Below are 13,488 nucleotides of genomic sequence, written 5' to 3' on the forward strand. Positions count from 1 at the left end.
TTAACACCCAATCATTTTAGTTGCATAATAATTTTAATAGGGGATAGTTTTTTTGTCTTGAAAAATATCCCTCTTATTATAAGATTCAACAGGGTCTTTTTATCTTTTTTAAAAATAGCACACATTTTTTGTTTCCTTTATTTTGCAGTAAACATAAAAGTAGAGAGCAAGATCATTCTCGATCTTCATCCTCTTCAGCATCACCTTCTTCTCCCAGTTCTCGAGAAGAAAAGGAGAGTAAGAAGGAAAGAGAAGAAGAATTTAAAACTCACCATGAACTGAAAGAATACTCAGGCTTTGGAGGAGTTAGCCGACCACGAGGAACCTTTGTAAGTAATAAAATTATCTTTGATCATTTGGTAGAACTTTATTTAAGAGTACTATACATAAGGAAAGTAAAATATATGTTTTAGACATTGTCTGTTGTGTGAGTCATTACTCCTATAGGCTTGAAAAATAAAATGGTATTTGATATATCGTCATTAAGAAATGCCATTTAGGGGGAGTGAGGAAGGGCTGGAGCTGGGATGATGCTTTCTTTGTATATAAAGTAAAAAATGTTCTTGCCTGATTTTAAAAAACTAAAATGCCATTTTGAGATTTAGAAGCATCTATATAAACTAGATAACTTTTCTTAACATTGGAATCAGTAACTACATAGTGCTTAGAGACCCAAGAGTCAAGCAAAGTTAATGATAGAGATCCATTTCTTTAATCACTTAGTTCTTGAAAAAAATGTCTTGAAACAAACAAAAAAATCCATATGTTCATCTCTGTATTGACAGCTATTTTCATTTTTGCCTATTCAAGTTCTTGTTTATCCGTGTATCAATCATAGAAATTATATCTTATTTTTTTATTCTACATAGCATATGCATTATTCCCTTGTTTCCATAAATTTGTTAACAATTGTTAATTTAATGACTTCATAGTAGTGCATCTTCTTGACTCTTTAATTTCTAGATTCAGATTCCTACCTTGAGCAAGTATGCAGTTGGTTATTAGTGGGGTTCACTAATTAGATCATTTGGGAAAGAGAAGAGCTTTGCCTATATGGTGATAGGTGTAGTTGAACACTTGGGATGTTAGTGTTAGGAATTAGACAATTCTTTTGACTAGTAGAAGGGAAACAAACCAACTTGATTATTTAAAAATTTTAGTTCAGGCCTTGAAAGTGCAGTATTCTGACTGCACTGTCAACTAATTAGGTTGACTGCATTTCTTCTTAAGCTACTCAGCTTTCAGTAGGCAGAATTTTTTGCCTCCTTACTGGCCTCAGTGGCCATGAAGTTGAGATTTAGGAAAGAAATTAGGGAATGTTTTTTGTTACTGCAGTAAAATTAAGAGTTTGCATGTAACTTAATACCTCTTGATTTCATTACTAAACAACTTTGTTAATGTTAATCAGTTTCGAATTAGAGGCAGAGGAAGAGCCAGAGGAGTTTTTGCTGGGACAAATACTGGTCCAAACAACTCAAATACTACTTTTCAAAAGAGACCGAAGGAAGAGGAATGGGATCCAGAATATACCCCAAAGAGCAAGAAGTACTTCTTGGTGGGTGTTAGAAATCTCTATTTATTTGGTTTGCATTAATTTTCAAAGCATACTGGGTGAATACATTTGAGTACAGGTATCCACTACTATGAGAAGATTTCACCATCATATAGGAAACTTTTAAAATAAATCATTACCCAGATTTTGAAGTTTTGAAAATGTGGGTCCCTTTAGTCCTGTTTATACTTTATTGATATCACCTATGGGCTGATCAGGGTAAAGTAAAAATATACCTGATTTGATAGCCACATTCAGAGAAGAACAGTAACTTGTTTTGTATCTGTCTATAAGACGGTAAAAGTTGTAGAAGCTTCTCATTAAGATTTACTTTTCATCATCGCAGCTATTTGTTTAATTGAAAGACGAGAAGAATTCTTTCACAGTACATGTAATTAAGGTTCTCAGGAGGCTGATAACTTTTATTGCAGTAAAAGGAAGATGAAAAATTACATTATGGAGAAGTTGCTAGATACACATTAATTTAGTGCTTCCTTGTGATGCTCTTCTCTCTGAAGTAGTTTTATAAGGGATGAAGCCAGAGGAGGTGGATCCTGAAAGATTCTCTAGGTAATGATGGAAATTTTCTGCACTTTGGCATGGGAGAAGAGGGTTTTTTTCCTGTATTATAGAAACTTGAGAAAATACCAAAAACTATTACCAGAATACTCATCTTTGTCATAGCTTCTCAGGGAAGTCATGTTTTAGAGACTATTCTGAAGACTTAATTGTTTTGTCGAAGCAAGGAGGAGAACAGTACTGGATTTTATAGAAATGTGTCTTTCATTTGGCTTTTTATGAATATATTTGAATAAACCTGAATGACCATGCCATCAGCTAAATTGGAGCTACAGAGCTGTATTCTGAAGTAGATCTATATTTTGTTTGAAGAATGAGCATTGTAGCTGTTTCAAAAATTAATTTCCATTTGCCTCTTTTTGGGGTACTTTAATGACCAAGAGTCTGAAAAAGTTAAGCATAATGTTTGCACAACATATGTTCCTGTGAGGAGAAATTTATGCTTGAGTTGACAGTCTGGAAAGTGAAAGCCATTTTATTCAGTTACAGAAAAGTTTAAAAGACCTATCTCCTTTTCGATTTAAGAATTTATGAATAGACTGCTGTTTATGCTGTGGATGGAAAGATAGATATGATTTCAGTTCTTGGCTTAAGAGACCTAGTAATGGAGAACATTCTAAATACATATGGTGGATTTCCTCCCAAGGAGGAAATGGTGGATTATTGCAAAGGAGATACTGATTAGGAGAGACTTCGTAGACGATTTTGGATTGAATCTTGAGCTTAAAAGATGAGCAGGTGTACTGTAAGAAAGCAGGAGTGAAATTTCTTTAGAGAACTCCAGTACTCAGATGGCTAGATGATTGGTGTAAGTTTGGGAAAGTTAAGAAAAAGTAGGAGCCAAATTTTGGAAGGCCATAATACTTTAATAAATTTGGATGTTAAGCAGAGTTTGGAAAAGCATGGTTGTGACAAACAGATCCGGGAAATAATTGTTTGAACTAAGGGGCTATAGGTTTGAGAAGAGTTTAAGGAACATTTTTGAAGGCTTATTCAGGGAGCCACTAGTTGGGTGTTGGTAGTGAGAAGATGGAATCTCTCAAAGATAGGGAATAAAGGGGAAAGCAGCTAATTTGAGGTGAATATTAAGTTCTGTTATTGAAGTGCCGGGCAGAAACTAAGTGGAAATGTGCAGTAGGCAGTTGCTAATGCAGATCTAGAGAGAAAAAGTCTAGGAGCCATCATATAGTCACAAAGCCACAGTAAGATCACCCAGTCAGAAGAGATTAAAAGGCCAGCCTTGCGAAGGTGGGGTGAGGAGTGAGTGATTGTAAAAATGCCAGACAAATAGAGCAAATGTGAAAGGACAAAAAGTTAAGAGGGAAATGAGAGGTGAACAAGTAGATAGTAATTGTTTGGCACCCTTAAACATTTTACGAATATTTAATTTAGGCCAGACCTTCATTTTTCTATGGTGTTCTTTCAGTCTCCAGTATCACAGTTTTTGTCTTAAATTGGGACATAATTATTTTTTATTGGCATATATAGCTAGGCGTTAGTTGTACTAATTAAGAAGTGTTATTTAACATTTTATATGTTGCTATTCTGGGTTATATTTTAAAATCTCCATTTCTATATAAATATAGACATACACGTGCATTTGTCACAGACTAATGTCACTAGAAGTAAACTTAACACATCACATTTTTTCTTATAAATCAGTTTCCAAAATTAATTATTTTTGTTCTTAATTAATGAGCTATTGGAATGACAACTCTGGTTTTTACCTGGGAATTTAAATTTAAAATATTTTGCGTAGTCTGAATAGGTCTGACTTTTCAGACAACTAGTGTTGAGAATAGAAATATTTAAAAATTTTTGAGACTAAATGAAATTGAAAATTATAGATTCCCCTAGGTTTTGACAAACATGGAAATTTTGTCCACAGTAATGAAACATTTAATACTTAGTAATAATAATGGATAGCATTTATTGAGCGTATACTATGCTAGGCACCATTCCAAGTGTTTTACATATATGAATTTATTTTCATGCTTATGAAGTCCTTTTGAGGTAAGACCATTATTCCACTTGTATAGATGAAAAACGCAGAGAGAGGTACAGAGATTGAGCAGCTTGACCAAAGGTACATGGCCAGTAGGAGTGGGGTCAGGATTTGAACCCATGCCTTGGGCTCCAGAAGGTTCTTAAAGCTCGTATCATTTTTCCTCTAGTACTGAGTAGTAGTAAGATTTGTTGCATTCTTAGTAGTAAGATTTGTTGCATTCTTAATCTGAAATTTTCCTTCTCAGAAGTTTGATTTATGCAAAGATAAGGTAATGTTTTCAGTAATAAATATTCCAGGAAAGATAATAGTCTTCAGAACCTGAAATTCTCTGGAGAGGTGAGAGTATGTGAAGAGTTGGAGCAAGTGGGAAAGTACTAAAATGGGCAGGTTCTCCATGTTGAGTTGATGTCATCTGAGGAAGAGAAAATCCCTTGTGGGAAAGGACGTTTGGGTTGGCCCTTTAATAAATTCACTCTTTGAAACTTGATCATTCTATAGAGAAGAGATCAGAGGATTCAGAAGGTCTTGGTTCTGATATGGCTTCCTTTGTTAACATATTGTTGGCTGTGTATTACAAATATCAAACATCCTCTTTGACATCTATGAAGTAATTAATTTTAATTAGTCTGTAATAAGACTAAAATCTTGGATGTAAGAATTTGAGGATTAAGAGTTAGTATCCTTAGGGACTTCCCTGGCGGTCCAGTGGTTAGGACTCCGTGGTTTTACTGCAGGGGGCATGGGTTCAATCCCTAGTGAGGGAACTAAGATCTTGCATGCCTCTTGGCGCGGGGGGGGGAAAAAAAAAAGGGGGGGCTTCCCTGGTGGCGTAGTGGTTGAGAATCTGCCTGCCAATGCAGGGGACACGGGTTCGAGCCCTGGTCTGGGAGGATCCCACGTGCTGCGGAGCAGCTGGGCCCGTGAGCCACAATTACTGAGCCTGTGCGTCTGGAGCCTGTGCTCCGCAACAAGAGAGGCCGCGATAGTGAGAGGCCCGCGCACTGCGATGAAGAGTGGCCCCCGCTTGCCACAACTAGAGAAAGCCCTCGCACAGAAATGAAAGACCCAACACAGCCATAAATAAATAAATAAAAACAAATACTTAAAAAATAAAATAAAATAAAATAAAAAAGTTAGTATGCTTAACATCAAAATGTCACTTAGGTAGCTGCCAGGATACCCTCTGAAAAATACAGTGTGATCTTGGAGCTTTTGTTTTCTTTAATTTCAGATGATTGTATGTTTAAAAGTAATTGCTAGTTTAACTAGTGTCTAGCTTTGCCACTGCTTTTTCTGTTTCAGCTCTTAGCTACCTCATATGGTAACTATTTACTGTCACCAAGATACCTAGAAAACGTATTCTGTGGATGATGGGCATAAGGGGCAGTGGAAAAGATTGACTCTGTGGCCTTGGGCAAGTTACTCACTTTCTCTGTGCCTCAATTTCTTTATATCTAAAATGGGGTTAGTAACAGTATTTTGCAGGGTTGTGAGAATTAGATGAGTAATAAGCACCATATAAACATTATCACCACCATTGATTGCTTGCTTGTCAGGCACTGGGCTGGGCACTTTTTTACAGATCGTCTGTGTTCCTTCAAGGCTATCTCTGGTTTTTTTAAATGAGGAAGTAAAGTCACACAGTTTCTGTAAAGATTTAAACCCATGCCTCTGGCTTCAATGGCTGTTTGCTTCTTCCTACAAATCCATGGAATACTGTGTAAATACCACAAACAAGAAAGCATAAAGGCTATATAGAGTTAGTTGTGTTAATACCAAAAGGGAGCCTGAAATTATGTAATTGTGTGTGCATATTTTGAGTGGCAGACTATTTTAAAAGTTTATTTTGGGTTTACAATTGAACTTTCTGACATACTGAAATTTACACTTTTGATAGTTCCTAAGTTCATTCTTTGAGGCATGCACACCTCTGCCTAGTCATCTTTTATTGGTTTGATAAAGCTAGATTATTAGAAATGGGTAAGGGCTCTTTCATATAGTCTGTTAATTACATGTGTGAACTTTTCGAGTCATGCAGGAGGGTGATCTCTGTATTACATGAATATGCACAAAGGCACATTGCATGTTTTGAAAATGTGTTCATATTATGTATTTAAAAAGTTCTAGTGACTTTTGGACAGTTGATCAATATCAGTACTCCATAAGTTGTACTTATGTATGTAGATTGTACTTGTGTACAGTGTATGCAACATTGTTTGCATTACGCCTGTTGTCTCATAAAGGGGTGTCATTCCCATTTTTGTAGGTACGAACTTAAAATGAGGTGGGCAGCAGTTAAATTACATTACAGGAGAACTTTGGCTTTTTGTTTTGTACTTTGGGATGTAATACTCTTCTGCTATCGACAAAGTCAAGTACTTTTCAATTTTGCAGATGTTTTGATTAAAGGAACAATTTGAAACTTGGGGAACATCTGTTTTTGGATGCCGTTAATGCAAAATTAAGGTTGGGCTGTAATAACTGCAGTATTTTAGGTTAGTGAAGAAGAAAGAAGTTGAGATATTACTCTAGGGACCACGCCATCATGATTTGGCTTGTGAAGTTTCCTTGCCAAGAAGACTAATGTGTAATATACATTGATTTAGATTTAAATCTCAGTAGGATTTTAAAAATCTGTTGCTATATGTAAACTATAATTCTTATCACCTGTTTTATTTAGTAAATGTTACTGATAATGATATTTTTATGCTTTGTCGCATATTTATGACTGAGGTAATTTTTTTGGGAAAAATATCGGTTATTTTATCATTTATACACAGTATATTAATAAGTGGACTTAGACTGAAATAAAAACAGAAAGCAAAAAAGTAAAAGTTTTGAAAATTGGTAGCAATTTAGCACTTGAGATTTTCCAAAAAAATTGGGCAGCTCTCAGATGCTTGGGTTACTAAGCAGTAGGATGTAACTATTTGCTTTCATGATGGAGTATGTTTTTGTTGAGAAATTCAGTTTTATTGGTTTTGTTTTGTGTTTTAGAACAGCACCAATCTCATTTACCCAATCTTCAGACAATTTATACTATGACTTATGATTGGGGATATAATCATCTTCCTTACAAGGAAGACGTTTCATTGATGATTGTTTTTAACCTTTCTGTAGCATGATGACAGAGATGATGGTGTGGATTATTGGGCCAAAAGAGGAAGAGGTCGTGGTACTTTTCAACGTGGCAGAGGGCGCTTTAACTTCAAAAAATCAGGTAGCAGTCCAAAATGGACTCATGACAAATATCAAGGGGACGGGATTGTTGAAGATGAAGAAGAGACCATGGAAAATAATGAAGAAAAGAAGGACAGACGCAAAGAAGAAAAGGTAGAAATTTCCAACTTGTTAGTGATTCTTACATTTTCTTATGTATGGGTTTGGTGGGCCAGTTAGTTAATTATTTAATTTTTAGGAACAATGATTATTTTGGATCATTTTCGTTCTTCATATCTTTGCTAATCTTTCTCTCTCTTTTTTTTTTTTTTTTTTTAGGAATAGTAAATCTGAAGTGAGATTGCAACAGAGAACAGAACTTGCACCCACCATTTTTTTACATGATTTTTGTTTTCGAATAAGAATGTAAGCATTTTACTTAAATTTTACTGTTTGCAAGTAGTCTAGAGAAATTTTGTTTTAAGTCTTCAAATATCCTGAAAAATAGTAGACTGTATGTTGAAAATTGTACTGAAATAAAGTAGAAAATTGTTACGTACCATATTTGTAACTATCAACTTTTAAAAAAAATACTTTTACTGTTTTTGTTACATGCATTGTAATTCTGCTTTGTCTATAAGATATGGTCAAGTACAGCTCTGTGAAAGTTCTGATTCTCTTCCCTCCCTGTTTGTTAATGTTTATTCTGAAGTAAACGTTAGCTCTACATACAAATCCCTGAATAGCAGTTGTTTATAGAAACCACACTAACTATTTTAACTGTATACATCTGTTTAACATTCTCCTTAATTCAAACACACTACATTGTAGGGTGACTAATTTTTGAAGTGTACCATGGAAAAAGTTGTTATTTTGGTAAACTAAGCTAGTTTAACACCTCAGCTAATGTTTAAGAAGGAAAAAGAAACTTTGCCAATAGTGAAAAAAGTACAAGCTGTTAAAAGTTAGATTGAAAAGTATGAGAATATTTTTCTTTTTTTTTTTTTTTAACTGAAAGCAAGCAGTGGCCTATATACAAACCATTCTTAGGAGCCTTTACTATTTGAGTTCAAAATTCAATATTCTCTTTTCTATTCTTCTTTGAAAGTTTGAGTCATGGTCGTAGATATCAGCTGTTGTTTGAGAGAGGAGACTGGTTTGCAATAGTACAAATAAAAACCCCCTTCCTACCGAACATCTTAGACTTTTAAAAAAACAGAACAAAACCTGTAATCCTGGCATTGGTATGGAAGAGGATTGTTCTGCAGAGTAACTTGATACATTAAAAAGACGTGTACCTGATGTCGTACCTTACATATTTATTTGAGCTTTTGGACAGCCAAATCATTAGTTTGTAATCTAACCATAAGGAATAATAGGTGAACAGAATATACTGCTCATTAGTAGTATTTTAAGTAACTTGTTTTTCATATGTCACCAATAAAGAGATCTGACAGGAAGTTTGTCACAGCATTGATCTAACTTGTTTTTTATTTTTTTCCGTATTTCAGTTGCAGTTTGTAAAATGGGTTTTCTTTTTCTTCCCAAGGGTTCTATTCTTCAGGAAGATAATCTTTCAAATGTGAATTGCCTTTATGTTTATGATGATATCTCTTAGAAGGAATGAAAATCCAAAATAGTAAATTTCAGTGTTTGTTAAGTCTGTCTGCTCTTAGAGCATATATAAAAGTAGTCAAATTTCACTTGTTAATTCAGCAACTGAATTAGTTTTTATGTTTGCATTAAAAGGAGATAATGCTTATTCTGTTAGTGTAAACTTTTGAACATCTTAAGTGTATGGCTCTTTCATCCTCACTGATGGTTTACAGGTGCTCTTCTAGCACCTTAACTGCAGTCAGAGGCATTAGCTAAGAGGTGTATGAGGGAAAAACATGAAAACAAAATTCAGTATATGTGATGTTCATGGCCCTAAGATCCTTAAGTATTGCATGGTTATTTTTATTTTGTCTTTCTGAATTGTTTGAGCAGAGGAAATACTGTCAAAGCAAGTATGTGTTGCATTAATCAGGGCATAACTAATACTCTCCTAGTCAGAATAATACTTAATTACATACTAAAGCAACATGGATTTGATCTCGGACACAGGAGAATTTTCACGACAATTTTGTTTTATACAAATAAATGTAGCTTTTATTTTAACAGTTATTATTTGGTTAGATACTGAATCTCTATGTATATCTATAAATGTGCAGTTTTGCTTTTCCATATAAGACAACAGGAAAGGGGAACCTACTGAGAAATTATTTAATAGGGAGTAGGAATAAAGCTACCCAAGTCCTTCCAGCAGGTTATATTTTAAGTGCAAATGCATTGCTTTAACCCAAATATGTTACTGATTTGGTTACTTTTATTAAATAAAATTGAGGAAAGAGTATCCTATTAGAATATAGTAGGAAGGGTGATTGTGAAAACACTGCAATAGAATGCCATTGTGGATGTTATCTTTGTTTAGAGCCAAGCATATAAGAAGTAGCCTGTGTGAATTTTTTTAACTGCAATTTAACACCCTACTTCATGACATGTTATAAAAGCTGAATGGTTCCTCTTGGTAAGGATATTTGTTTACAAGTGCTAGAAAATAGTAACTCCTTGATAACCTGCATTAACAGACTTCCTTTTGCTTAGAGAAGGAAAATAAAAATGAACCAAAGGGTATTTCCAGAAAGGATTAAGAAAGTTGTTTTAAGAAGGCCATGACTCAGTCCTTAGGTGTGTACACCTTTCAACATCGTAGGAATTTTAATTAAAAAAGCAAAATTTGTTTTTCCAATTTCAGCCTACTTTAAGGAATTACTGTTTTTCCCTTTTGTCACAGTTAAAATCATGTGTTGGGAATTCAGTTACAATTTGAGTAAAAATATATCCAGCAAGAATGAATGTAGATGGCTAAATGATTCTTACTTAGTGTGATGTATAATGCAACAGGGACCCTTGTAAATTGTCATATGCCAATAAAATGTCATAAGTGGTAATAGCTGTTGTTTGTTTACCTGATTTTGAGACTATTTCTGTGTGTGTTCTGTACAACTGATGTCAGTGGCTTATGTCTCATTTTAGAATACCAGCTTATCTGTTAGTAAAATTACTGGTATGATGTGGCTTTGTGAGGGTTGATAAATACTTTATAAAACTGCTCAAATCCCCATTTATTTTTTCTTTTTTCTCCTGGGAAAATGGAAAATTTTACAGTGGGTAACTCTAAGCCATTGTTAACGAATACAGGAGTTTCAGACTTCTAGTCTAGCCCTCCCGTTATAGGAACTTGTCAGCCATAATATTATGATGGAGAAATCAGCATTACTTCTCTTTCTTTATAGAAATAGTAGTCAGTTAATAACTAAAAAGAGTGGGGTTTTTTTTGTTTTTTTTGTTTTTTAACTTAGTCTTTGTTCACTTTGAGTTAGATCTGGTGTGATTCTTACCATGCCCCTCTTCTGAGTTATTTGAAGTATAAAGTGAACCATTCCGTGACTTTAAACAAGCATTTTCACAGAAATTTGTGTGCTAAGACAGATACATTTTGACTAGTACAAATGACAAGTTATTCCTTTAAAACTTTGTTAAAGAAGTAAGAACTTTGTACATGTATGCTGAACTATACTGGGTAATTTTAACACTGTACCAGTTACCTACATAAAAGTGTGCTATTTTATTTATTAGGGACATTTATTTTTAAAGAGAGTTAGTTGCTTTGTTCTTTTTCTCTTTGGCTTTTTTTTTTTTTTTTCTTTCCTTTTTCTTTTTGGGCACGGCATGTGGCATCTTAGTTCCCTGACCAGGGATCCAATCCTTGCCCCCTGCAGTGGAAGCACAGCGCCCTAACCCCTGGACCGCCAGGGAATTCCTCTCTTTGGCTTTCAACTGGAATCCCTTTGGGAAATACTTTGTTCCGTATGGAACAGTATTTCTTTCACTTTCAGAAAGAGAAGTACAGAGACCTAAGTTTATGAAGGTGCTAAATAGGGAAGGGACATGGAGAAATAAACTTCACCTTCATGGGATGGTATTTGACTAGACTCAGTCTGAGTAGTAGATTGTGATACATCCTTTAATAAAATTTTAGAATATTATCTCTTACATACATTTAGGGTTCTCAAATAGTTGAAGCCATTATTGTTAAATCTGAATGTCAAGGGTCTAATTGTTCGGTTTATTGAGGTAGATGTTAAAAATTTGGAGTCTATGTTAATGAAGTTTTAAGTGAAAAAGTTATTAGTTTCTTGGAATTCAGGAATATATTGAAATTAGTTATTGTATTCCATTGTCTGACTTGAGAGCTTTAGTAGAGGTGTAAATTTATGAGCTGGACTCATGTTTTAGAAGCATTCAGTAATGATTAGTGTGTCAATTATGCAAGTGAAGCCAAAGTTGTACACTAAGTGTGCTAGCTCTCTTTATATTGTTGTATTACCTCCTTGTACTTTAGCTTTTAAAAATGGATCCCACTGGTTAAAAAAGAACAGGCATTAGGATGCCACTTACCACCACTAGTAGGAGAAAAATTCCAAACAGTGTGTCTTAATTATAATGATCTGTACATAAGAAAGATTTTTTTCCCAAGGATGTTTTAGGTATTTCACAACAGTGAGCTGATTTACAGTGCTCTTAAAGTGCAGACGATAATCTTGATTCTTGCAAGTAGAAAAGGGTTGGGCAAGTGGTTTTAATGGTATTCTCCTAAGAATTGGAATCAGATTTTTCTTAGTAATCTCTTAGGGTTGCCCAACTTCCTGATTCAGTAGTAATGAGCCCTCCTTTTAATAAAAGTAGATGATATATATTTAAAATAGATAACCAACAAAGTCCTACTGTATTAGTACAGGGAACTCTGCTCAATATTCTGTAATAACTTAAACGGGAGAAGAAGTTGAAAAAGAATAGATATATGTGTATGTATAACTGAGTTGCTTGGCTGTACACCTGCAACTAAACATTGTAAATCAACTGTAGTCCAATATAAAATAAAAACAAAACAACCCCCCCCCCCGAAAAATAATACCCCAAAAAATAAATTAGGAAGAGCAAAATATAAGTAGATGATAGTAAGTACACCGTACAGTTAGGTGACGAAAGGATGTACGTTCACAGCATGAACTCTGTATTTGGCAATGATAACTTCTTGGTATTGTCATAGTAATTGCAAATTCCGTGGCTTGTAAAGCGCCACTTAAAATTAATACCACTCTCACCCAATCTAGTCCTTGGTTATGGGAGGTTGTAATTTTTTCTGTCTTGTACTGGAAAGGGAAAACTAGAAGTCTTTTGTTTTTCGGTCACGCCACGCAGCTTGTGGGATCTCAGTTCCCTGACCAGGGATTGAAACCGGGCCCCGGCAGTGGAAGCACCAAATCCTATCCACTGGACCGCCAGGGAATTCCCTAGAAACTTTAAGCTTCCAGGGTACCTCTAAGTCTGCCATGAGGGTAATGTTAAATACACTTGGAATTTTTTTGAAAGATTGAGTATCACCAAATGTAGACATAAAAAGATACTTACAATACAGAATTTAACTGGTTAATGTCAGTATACAGTTATTTTTTTATGCCTTCATTTGGTGATACTCAACTTTCAAAATCAACGTATTGGCTGTTTTTCACCCCTGTGATAACTGTGGTAAAGATGCTCATCATTTGCCCCAGTTGCTGCAGTATATATAGTCCTCTGATTTGGACACCTTGACCTTTAAATTTCGTCTTTTAATTGCCATCTGTGGGATGTTTTTCAACTGAAAATTGTCTTTTTTAAGCTAAAAATTCTTCAATGACTTCTTGTTGCCTAAAGCTTAGGATGAACTATAGGAATTTCCTGTAAGCAGCTTTTTTTTTTTTTCTTTTGCCTTATCCCACTCCTTGTTCACTTACCTATCTTAAAATCTTTACACCCTACCAAAAAACCTAAAAATTCCTCTTTTGGGCTGGCAGCTTATTCTGTTTATGTGTCATGCTTTGCTAGAATAAATGTTCAGCACTTAGCATTGTGTATTGTGTAAGACATACATACAGTAGGTATGTAATAAATGCTCCTTGAGTGTATAAAAGAAAGCATGTTAACTGCGTGTGCATATATAGAAATTTGATTGGTATAAGTCAGTTAACGGCTCCTGCTAAAACTTAAGTCAATCTAAGCCGCCTTAAAAATGAGCTGAACAGGAGAGAGTTCAGATTGCTAT

General features: G+C 34.7%; 1 protein-coding gene across 5 annotated transcripts in view; it reads left to right on the forward strand.

Annotated features, from left to right (window-relative positions):
• The window catches only part of BCLAF1 (BCL2 associated transcription factor 1), a 30,011-nt gene extending 19,720 nt beyond the window's left edge, over positions 1 to 10,291 (forward strand). For 2 of the 5 annotated variants that reach the window (XM_068550873.1, XM_068550874.1), the window contains exons 10-13: positions 149 to 329; positions 1,409 to 1,555; positions 7,260 to 7,472; positions 7,638 to 10,291. In XM_068550873.1, the coding sequence (XP_068406974.1) occupies positions 149 to 329; positions 1,409 to 1,555; positions 7,260 to 7,472; positions 7,638 to 7,643 (547 nt within the window). In that variant the 3' untranslated portion in view covers positions 7,644 to 10,291. Of the gene's footprint in view, positions 1 to 148; positions 330 to 1,408; positions 1,556 to 7,259; positions 7,473 to 7,637 lie in introns of those variants that run through there. The other 3 variants (XM_068550875.1, XM_068550876.1, XR_011074917.1) reach the window with 2 other exon arrangements.
• The last annotated feature ends 3,197 nt before the right edge of the window (positions 10,292 to 13,488 follow it).

Source organism: Eschrichtius robustus, chromosome 9 (assembly GCF_028021215.1).
Source record: "Eschrichtius robustus isolate mEscRob2 chromosome 9, mEscRob2.pri, whole genome shotgun sequence".
Taxonomy (NCBI): domain Eukaryota; kingdom Metazoa; phylum Chordata; class Mammalia; order Artiodactyla; family Eschrichtiidae; genus Eschrichtius; species Eschrichtius robustus.